The 10,407-nt window shown below is 40.7% G+C and overlaps 2 protein-coding genes across 4 annotated transcripts in view; both read left to right on the forward strand.

The window, feature by feature from the left end:
* The window catches only part of CDC14A (cell division cycle 14A), a 97,686-nt gene extending 92,796 nt beyond the window's left edge, over positions 1-4,890 (forward strand). For all 3 annotated transcript variants that reach the window (XM_054980530.1, XM_054980531.1, XM_054980532.1), the window contains one exon: positions 2,735-4,890. In XM_054980530.1, coding sequence (XP_054836505.1) covers positions 2,735-2,764 — 30 coding nt within the window. In that variant the 3' untranslated portion in view covers positions 2,765-4,890. The remainder of the gene's footprint in view (positions 1-2,734) is intronic.
* A 4,091-nt stretch (positions 4,891-8,981) lies between these two features.
* On the forward strand, positions 8,982-10,067 carry GPR88 (G protein-coupled receptor 88). Its single transcript, XM_054980354.1, has one exon. The coding sequence runs from the start codon at positions 8,982-8,984 to the stop codon at positions 10,065-10,067; it is 1,086 nt and encodes a 361-aa protein (XP_054836329.1).
* Positions 10,068-10,407: the final 340 nt, after the last annotated feature.

Consider the following 10,407-nt stretch of genomic DNA (forward strand, 5'->3'; position numbering starts at 1 on the left):
AAAGGATGGCACTGTTAATTCTTCATTTTCAGACTCTCAAGTGTGTTGAACTGGAAAGTTCCTTACTGTAGCCAAAAAGATGAGAATGAAGGCAAGATGGGCATTTTGCATTTCAAAGCAGAAAAATTCATCCTCTATCTTTGGAAGAATCAGTGTTTGGCTTTGTATTGTTCCTTGCTTATGCTTGTCTTAAATGCAACAATTTGGTGTTGCCATAGTTTTTTCTTTTCTCCTTCAAATGATGAAGAAGTTCTAGTATTGAAACCCATGACTCTGATGGCACAATGAGATAGTGCCTGTTCAAAATACCTTCTTCTATTTGCATAAACAGTTGAATGTTTTTAGTAATAATTAAAACAAAAGAATATTAATAAATGGTTTGGGTCACCAGCTAAATTATAGTGCAGTTTTGCATATGAGAGTGATATTTATCCATGAAATGTATGTGTGAGAGTTGAGAGCCATTTAACATTAGCCTCACAGTTCACGAAGAACCACTTTGCACATATATATCCCACTGATTTTCTTCTCATGGGTGTTCACTGGTATGTAGTCATGTGGGGAGAGCTTGAGCTAGCTAGAACAAACTACTTGCAGCTAATTTCATGATTCCTGCTGTGGTCATTTCATTGGTGAACTATATGGCTCACAGGAAAACATAAGTTACTGTACACAGTTCTTTATCCAAGTGAAGAAGACAAGCAGGGTTTATATATGGGAATCAGCCTGAGGTTCTGATAAATTTTCAGTTAGCTCTTTAGACAGTGATCAAGCTATGAACCATTGTAAGCTTGTGCAAACTTGCATGCGCCTCTCTCATTGTCAGCAGCGTATTAAGGTTTCCTTTGCAGTTGAATGAGGCCTGTCACTATTATCTATCTTAGCTTGCATGTGGATGGAAGGGTTTCTTCTAACTTCTTTATCTGGAGGTAAGTCCCATTGGCTTCACTGGAACTTACTTCCAGGTAAGTGTGCTTGATGTGTACTACATGCAGATCGTAGATAAACTCTTAGCTTAGCTTTTGTCACAATACCAGTTGCAAGACATGAGCAGAACGTCTGAAGTTGTGATTTAAAAGTCTCTCCTTACAGAGCGAAACTAAGATGAGACATGCTCTGTTGGTCCAGAGATGGGCAGTCAATAAAATAAAATTTATCTTGACTTGTCTTTAACTCTATTAACATTCTCATTCTTTGACTTGCTTGCAATAATTCTACATACTCTCATTTGTACTTCCTCCTCCTCCTCCTCCCCCTTCACAAAATGTTAAGTATATCTCAGATGTTACAATATGCTGTAAAATGTGCTACTGCCTTACTCATTTCACACAAATTAACTGTACTTCACTCACTTTCTGAACAGAAAAGAAAGCTACAGAGTGCTTTTCATTGTTGACATTAAAATGAATGCAATTAACTACAAAAACTGCAATTCACCTTAACATTTTTCTTTACTGAGATGGCTTATGTCTATGACTGTCTTTTGTTTTAAAGCACTTAATGTAAAAGGTAGGAAGAATTCTTAATTAGTGACAACAATCAAAATGTGAAGAATTATCTAACAGTCAATTATCTCTTTGAACAATTGTCAGCTACAAAAATTAATCCAGTTTGTGGTACAGCTATTCTAAATGCTGTTCATCACAGCATTAAGGGTTTGTTTGTAATTGCTATTAATTCAGAAAGAGAGTTCACTGCAGTAATTCCCAAACTTTGTGTCATGGCACACTAATGAGCCATGAAATAAATGTTAATGTACTATTAAAAATAAATTCAGAAAACTTCCTTGAACCTGAAGTATCTTTTCAGTTGACTATCGCTGCAGTACTGGTCATCTTTGCCATGTCTCTGCATTGGCTGTGTTTTAGAAAAATATCAATACAAACACAGCAGAAGTTTCTGCCTTCAGAAGAGACTGTCCATTGTGTGTCTGCCTGAGTCAATGTTCTGTGTATGACTCTTAATTTTAAAGAGGCAAGGAGAGGAGTGAGACTGGGCTCCTTGAGAATGGGCACTCTCATGTTCAAAAAAATGCTTTATTGAGGGAAAGAGTTAAATATGGTTCTGATTTTAATGTAGAGGGAAAAGTGTGTCTGGGCTATCTGAAGTTTGGAAAACGCTACGGCTGTATTCAGACATGGTTACTCGTGGTTTATAAACCATGGTTTGATCAAACTCTAGTTAGCTAGGATATCTGGATGTAGATGATCTGACAAATTGAAATTTATTGTTTGACAACAAACCAGGGTTCCAAACTAGGGTCTGTAGCTGTAATGCAACCACAGATTTTACTAATTATGGCTTGTTGTCAAAGTTTGTTGAATAGAACTACTTACTCCATGGTCTGCCTGGACACAGAAATGACTGTATAGAGAGCATGTCCTCCTAACTGGAAATAGGGTAAGAGGCAAGAAACAAACAGACCCAGGTTTACATACAAATGTCTGGTAAACTAACCAGTTTGTTGCACTGCTGAAACAAGACACGGTTTAAACAAACCAGTTTGTCTGAATTCAGCCAAACTTACCATTGTTTTTTTCCACCTTCCTATTTGCACTACACTTCTCATCGGCAAATGCAGTTTGTTGACTGGTTGTGCTGTAGCTTGATTTGTTGCAGTTTCTGTTTATACTGACAAGTTTTTGACTTGAAATAATACTGTTTTTATATTGCTAGAAAGGTAATGAATCTTAAGTGGAATGTTAACACTAGTTTCTGTTTCTCATCTGTACAGTCCCTTCAGTCTGAATATGTTCAGTACTAAAGCTTTGTTGCTTCGGTGAAAGCTGAATAGCTCTTACAATTCAGTCTTCTTCATGGAGGAGCAATATTGAAGGGAACAAACAACCCACAGGAAAGAGACTCTTTCATACCTGATTAGAACTCCAAAGACAACTGGGTCTTTGAATAACCACAGACTACTACAAATGCACTGAACTTCTGAACATTACAATTCTGTGCACAGACACTGAGATTTTAAAATTAAGGATATTTGTAATAACTTTTAGCAAAATATTTGTAAGTATAGTTCTGATACAGTGTTAAAATGTATATGTACTGTGTAAAATATTTTGGTAAGCTCTGTGTGTGTGTGTGTATAATTTTATATATATATACACACACACACATGGCTTTTTTTCTGGGAAAAGACGTGGTGGAACTCTCAAGAGGGAAATGAGGGAGAAACTCGCAGGCCCCTTTACAAAATGGCCATTTCCTCCAGGGGAAATGATCTCTCTGGAGATCAGGGGGGCGGGGCCACCAGACACAAGAGGTGCCGGAACTCCGTTCCACTGCATTCCTTCTGGAAAAAAGCCCTGTGTGTGTGTGTGTGTGTGTGTGTGTTGTGTAAAAACTAGACTATATTTTGATTTGTTTCACTTTTTTACCAAAAATGTGTATTTTTAAATATTAGAATTTTACAGAGCAAACACTAGCCTGAACCCAGAGGAGCCTGTGTATGAAAAGCACTTATGCTTCTGCTTTAGTGAGAAGTGTGACAGGATTTCCTTTGGGTAGCAGCCCTTCACAGCTCCATAGAGTGCAGTTCTGGTGCCCAGCCTTTAGGAGGGCATAATGGTTTGTGGCAGGGTGGAGATGGAGCTGAATGGCTCCTGTGCATACACAAAAAGCAACTTGCACAGCTCTGTATTCTAGCCATTAAGGACAGCACTTAATGGTTTTATTCATGTGTCCATGACTGAAGTTCAGTTTAAAGAACTATACCTAGCAGGGAACAAGTTCTTTTTAGGTTTTAAATGCTAATGCTTAAAAAGGGCTTTCAAAGGGGATATTGTGTCTCTGGCCTATGTAACACCCTGAATTAGTGTCTTCTATTTTTCTATGGAAAAGGAATGTAATTTTAAATAATCAATCTGTCATATTGATTGACATTTTCAACTCAACAATTCGTCTTTTTAAAAAGATGATCTACTCTTGGAGCCTTACTTTCTATATTGTTTTCTGTATAACATTTCCAGTTCTAAAAACTACTTATATCATAATGTAAACCTCAGAGAAACACACTGTTTTGAATAGCAGAAAGGGCTGCGCATAGAAAATAAAACCTTGTGTTTCACTGAATTTATAATGTCTTCAATTTTAGGTATGCTGGACATTTTTACTTCTAAGATACGAAGTGTTACATCAAAAGTGTGAACTTACGTTGCCATGAATGTAGGCAGACTATTATATACAGCTTTCATTAGAAAGTGCAGGTACATTGTTAAAGTTCAGTGCAGACCATTCTCTTCCATTGTAACCCCATGTTGATGACATATTCCACCATGCTGTGCTTATACACCAATTAATAGCAGCTTTAGTTCTCCGTTACCTTTAATCATTGAAGCATTTCAAAAAATGTTGCTGAGAAAAATGTAACTATGTATTGGAATTACTCAAAAATATTTCTGAAATAGCAGTACTTCCCCTTTGTTTCTCTGTTTGCAATGCTAGCTGGTGGTATCAGTCAGAATACTGTAATTGTGTAAGCAACATGGTAACGTGCATTTTACTTACCATTTATAGCACACTAAGAAGAATGCCCAGCCCTCAATATTATATTAAATGCAGGAAGTGCTTTTTTGCATATCATGCCAGTATAATTCATTTTGAGAAAAGGTTGTATGTTAATTTGAAGAGAGATGGTCATAATTTTGGTACCTAAACTCTTGATTGCACCTGTTCTAATCACTGAATGCAATAATCTAACTTTTATATAATGTATATAATGTACTGTATATGACTGATTGACAAATTCTAAGGTAATTCTACCTCTTACAAAGATTCAGATGTATTTTGCTACTAGTGTTCTTACTAGAAAGATGTACTATTTTTAAGTGTAGAAATACAAATGCTGATCAATAATAAAAATAAAAATTACACAACTTATTTTTCGCTTTTGTTGAATTTTAGCTACCTTTGGATTTTAAGCAATATAATTCTGTTTCAGATCATGTGTTTTTAATGGCTCCATGGAACTTCCTTTCTATCCCTCAACCCAAACTGTCCTTCAGACTGACTGTGACCAGGAATTCTTATGCAGTTGTAGGTAGCACATTCTTATTTCCTAACACTGAACTCTGGCTGGGAGTCTTTAGCAGGATTTCTTACAACCCTCATGAACTAAGGTTGGTGTTTCCTTCTCCCCTACCCCCAGCCAATATTTCTTCTTCTTTATGTTCCCCTGCTGTCATTCTCTCTCTTGGCCTCAGCTCTAACCTTAGAATTCTCAGGCTTGTTTCAAAGGCAGGTGAACATTTTTTTTTCTTTTCTGAACCCAAACAGTAACAGATGCGAAAGTTTAACTGGGCCAACTTACAGTTTCTCATACACGAGCACATCTTATTTTTGGATTTGTGCCACATATTTTTGAGGCAGTCTAGTTTGAAATAACTTGCAATGGAAGTCTGAGGAAAAAAGCATTTGCCTTAATTGTCTTCACATTTTTGTTGCGTTTTATACATGTCACCTTCATATGCAGAGTTGTTTCCTTTATCTCTTATGTGAGTTGTATAATGCTTTGTGCTCATGCTGGAAATATCCATGTGAAGTGGGTTTTGTCATAGAGAATGAGGGAAAAACTTCTGTGCAAGCAAAACATGGGGATGTGTCTAGTCTAGAATTAATGTGGTTAGGTCAGGAGGACAGGCCTTTTGGCGTTTAGATCGGTGACTCTGGAAAACACTCTGTTTGACAATGCAAACAGTGTTATACCTTGGTTCAAATCCCATTTCAATCCTGAATTCAGTGGATGGGCATAAACAGGTCTCACACCATTACCACATGTAAAATGAGGACAAAATAATCTTGTTGGAAAATACAGATAATGAGATCGAGATAATTTACAAAACATGTTAGTCTTCAAAAGTGTTATGCAAATGATTGATTGTACTTATCATAGAATTTAAATTGATCTGCATTTCTTCTCTTGCATTAATTATTTTCAAATCCTTTTTTGCCATTCTAAGAGCTACAGAGCTGATACAACACAGTAGCTAACAGACTGAGCTACAACCTCAACAGTCATCAACTTGAATCTAACTTCGTCCATGACCTCACTTTGTGGCAGTAGATATACACTGTACATGGGCAGTGTTAACCACTACACTTGTTCTCTTGAGCTATGCCACCCTCACTCATTTTGCTGGTGCCCAGTCTGAAAATATGGATTTGCATAGTACATAACAGAGCATAGGCCGATATCCTCAAGTTGATCCTTGATTGTGGATTTCTACCCCTACCCCCCTACATTACTTGGAAACCCCATGTTTAGAGACTGCTATATTGCAAACTTAAAAACAGAACTTCAGAATAGTTATTCCACTCTAATATTCAATAATTCCATTTTCATTCTTTGCTGTTCAGTCAAACAGCAATTCCAAAACCTTGGATGGACCTTAACTTTCAAACGTTCTACAAAGGATGGCTAATAGTGCCCAAGAACGTGCATCTGAGATTCAGTATATCTAGCCAGAAGCAGGCGTGTCTGCGTTCCTGGCTCTGGTACAAATTCATGCCAGTGCTCCTGACTGTCTCGCTCAGCCTCCGCTGCTACTGCTTGCTCAGTAAATGAGAGTGGAAATCATCTCAAGGCCCAGAAGACTGCACTGTATTACGTTGTGTGTACCAGAATGTCATTGATTACTTGGAACTTCAACTTTTACTCCTCTTTTCCGAAAGTTTTTTTTTTTTAAATGCTGTATGTGGTTTTGGTTTTTCAACTGTGGCACAACCTGGCCAACTTGGTGATGGATATAAGAGATGGCAGAGGATGCTAAGGCTGTTTTGGCAGCCTTATAATTGGAGCGTAATGCTGTTGTGTGACCCTTTCTCTTTGGCATGTTTCTACTCAGTGCTTTTGTGTACCTTTATAGTATTAATCTCTGCAAAGAAAAGTACCTGCTTTCGCTATTACTCACAGGTCAGAACTGAATTGCAGTGCCTAGTCAGAATGTCAGAACTCGCCACTGGAATGTGTGAGCTGTGGGGCTGTGGCTCAGCAGGAGATCATCTTCTTGAATGCTGAAGGTCTTTGGCTCAGTCCCTGGCATCTCCAGAGGATCAGGCAGTAGGTGATAAGTCTATCTGAAGCCCTGGAGAGCTGTTGATAATCAGAGAAGACTGACTTAGATAGACCAAGGGGTTCAGCTCAGTACAAGGCAGCTTCTTGACGCTTAAGAATGTTTCTTTAAGCATCTGACTATATAAAAGCCGAGCCATATTAGAGATGACTCATTTTTATCCCTGCGCAGGCACACTGAGGAGCCTGCTGTGCGTCTGCGCCAGGATAAAAGGTGAGTCGTTGGTGGCCTGGAGACCTAGTGGGGCTGCCACAGGGGAGGCCCACACCGGGCCTCTGTGCCACCTGTGGCAGGCCTCTGAGGGGCCATGGAAGCATTGGGAAGGTGCAGCGCAGCCCTGCTGCTGCTGCAGAAGTGGCGGGAAGGCCATGTTGGGAGGGGCTCCCTGTGGCCACTGTGGGGCCTTGGGAGGGTTGCGTCGGCATAGCACTCCCAAGGCCCTGCTGCTAGTGCCCATTGTATTCTCACAATGAGCTCTGTTGCTAGTTTGAAGAATAAAAGTATCTGCATGTGTTATTCATAGGGGTGTGCAAACACGGTCCAGGAATCAGCAAAAAACCCCAGATTTATGCTGATCCAGGTACCCAGACTTACAGGACCAGATTATCTGGCTATAGCCAGTTGCCACAGGTAGCCACAGCAGAGGCGGAGCAGCAGCAGTGAGAGGACAGAATATGGGCTTTTTAAAAAGCTACTGCTTTTGATCTGCTGTTCCTAAGCATTTTATTCTGTTGTGAAATTTCTGTTGTAAACTGCCTTGGGCATTTTCAAAGGAAAGTAAAAAAAATTAAATTACCAGCTTTAAGTGTATCTGTAAGAAGTATCATCTCTTGCTGGGTGAGTGTTATCTGTAAATATATTTTCACCATATCTGTACCATGCACAATTCAAAGTGATTGGATGGATAGATATGTAAAAATATTAGGTCACTCCATAATACTATAAAGATTCTGTTACCAAGGAGCAGCATGTAAGTGTGTCTGCATATTGCAACGAAAGATTTGCTCTAAAATTAGAATTTAAAAAAAAACATAAAAGCATAACATCTTTCCTTGTAATAACACAGACTGGAAGAAGGCAGGTACAAAGAAGTGAGAACAGAGGAGTTTCTGTCCATCCTGGGCGGGATTATGTAAAGATCCAGGAAAAGGCTGGGGAGAAGAGACCTGTTAGAACCAGGGTGCTGGAGGTGTGTGGGGTGGCTGTGTAATTGCTAGCTTTCCAGAGCAAGCTGAGCTCTTTTCCTCCCCTTCCTCCTGCTCTCACAAGCCTGAAATCTGCTGAATAATTCATAGAGTAGAAGCATCACATTTTTCCTGGCTGATGTTCGTTGTGTGTACCATAGAGCACAAGAAGAAGCCCTGAGTTTTCAGATGAGGTGCTTAATGCTCTTGAGGCTGTTCATCACCCGGTATTCGCACAGGTAACTGTCCTTTCTTCTCTCTCACTTGTTTGCTTGCTTCTCTTTGGACACTAGATGCTCTTGCCCATCTTGTCACTTGATTCTGACCATGGACATCTGTCAGATTGCAGTCCTCCGTATGCTGCTGGCTCCCTTCTGCTTATCTAGCTTCCAGATATTCACCTGGGACCATGATGGATGCATCCTCTTGGAGATGCCTGTTCTCTTTGTTTCCTCTTCTAAAGAATTGCCGTATATTTTTGCCAACAGCTGACTCAGAATTTAGCATGTACTAATGTGAGGGGAAAGTTTTATTGCCTGTCTTATATATTGCTGTCTCTGTTCTCAACATGCTCTGGACCTCTCCCATTTGCCATTATTGGGTTGTGCATGATCTACATTTATCTTGTTTTCTTCATGGCTTGGCTTAGCCACTTCCAGTGGTAAGATTTTTCCGGAGGCAGAGGTGCAAAAGCACTGGACTTGTGTTCCACAGCATGCCTAACTACTCTTCCTCTTGGAGTTCAAGCTCCCTGCATCTGCTGCTTTGTGAAGAAGACTCCCTCAGCACCAGGATCTCTTTGTCTCTTCTGTATGTACTATTGGCTATCTATGGCACTTTATCCAGCATCACAGTCATTTATCTGGTCTTTACCTTCAGGAAGCTACGCACCACTAGCAATGCTTTCATTGTGAACGGCTGCATTGCTGACCTGTGCGTGTGTGGACTTTGGATGCCACAAGAAGCAGTGCAAGGGTTGCTACCCACAGGATCCGCAACAGCTCACTCAGAAGGGTACCACTTGCTCCGGGTTGGTCTCATTGGCCTTGGACTCATCGTTTCACTGCTTTCTCACCTGTTGGTGGCCCTCAACCGATACATCCTCATCACCAAGCCATCAACCACATACCACGCTATTTACCAACAGAAGTACACTACCTGGATGATCAGCCTGTCGTGGGGGTGTGCCCTGCTCCTTGCCCTGGTTCCCTCCGGACTGCAAACATGGCAACATGACCAGCCGGAGTCTAGAAATGCTCCGGGCAGCAACAGCTCTAATTACACAGGCTTGATGGTAGCCCTTGCTCTACTCAGCCAGACAGTAGTGCTGCTCCACTGCTACATGGGGATTGTAAGGAGGGTGCGGGGCAGTGTCAAACGGGTCAGTGTCCTCAACTTCCACCTGCTTCAGCAACTGCCCTTCCCAGCTGCCCCACAAGTGCCACGCCGAACACAGCGGCGCCTGAGCAGCATCTCTGTTCTGCTCCTCTGCCTTATGTTTCTCCTGGCCACCCAGCCCCTGGTGTGGGTCAGCCTGCTAGGCTTCTTCTTCCAGCTCATTCCTCGGGGAGTGCAGCTAGCCAGCTGGCTACTCTTTTGTTCTCTATCTGCCTTCAATCCCCTGCTGTATACTTGGAAGAATGAGGAATTCCGACGCTGCATGCGTTTAGTTCTACCAGGAGGGGAAACTGCAACCATGGCAGCAGATACTCTGGCCCTCCCAACAGTCTCTCTTCCGCCTCAGGAGCCATCGCAAGAGGCTACAAAGATGGAGAGCATGGGCAGTTTGGTACTTCCGTGACCCACCTGGGAAAATTTATGCATGTTAAGTGAAAAGGTGCTGAGAGATATCTGGAACGCCTGTGAGTGGAATTAACTCACCGAAATGCACACCACGGCTTCCTGAAGAAAGAAATCAAATGCTGCCATAGCGACACTTCTCAGCTTAAAGATTTTATACATACACAAACATATATATAATTTGCATCATATCAGTTTTCTACTTTGTGGAATTTTACAGTGGTTTATTGTAGTCAGGCTGAAAGCATATTATATACCTCAATTTGCCTGTCCGTGTCTTAACTTTTTTACCAGAAATTTTGCATTCATTTCTTGATTCTCAAAAGTGCCAATAGAGACTG

This window comes from Eublepharis macularius, chromosome 5 (assembly GCF_028583425.1).
Source record: "Eublepharis macularius isolate TG4126 chromosome 5, MPM_Emac_v1.0, whole genome shotgun sequence".
NCBI lineage: Eukaryota > Metazoa > Chordata > Lepidosauria > Squamata > Eublepharidae > Eublepharis > Eublepharis macularius.

Bases quoted from the DNA above. Each gene is read 5' to 3' on its own strand.
- GPR88 (XM_054980354.1), top strand. From the start codon at position 8,982: ATGCCTAACTACTCTTCCTCTTGGAGTTCAAGCTCCCTGCATCTGCTG.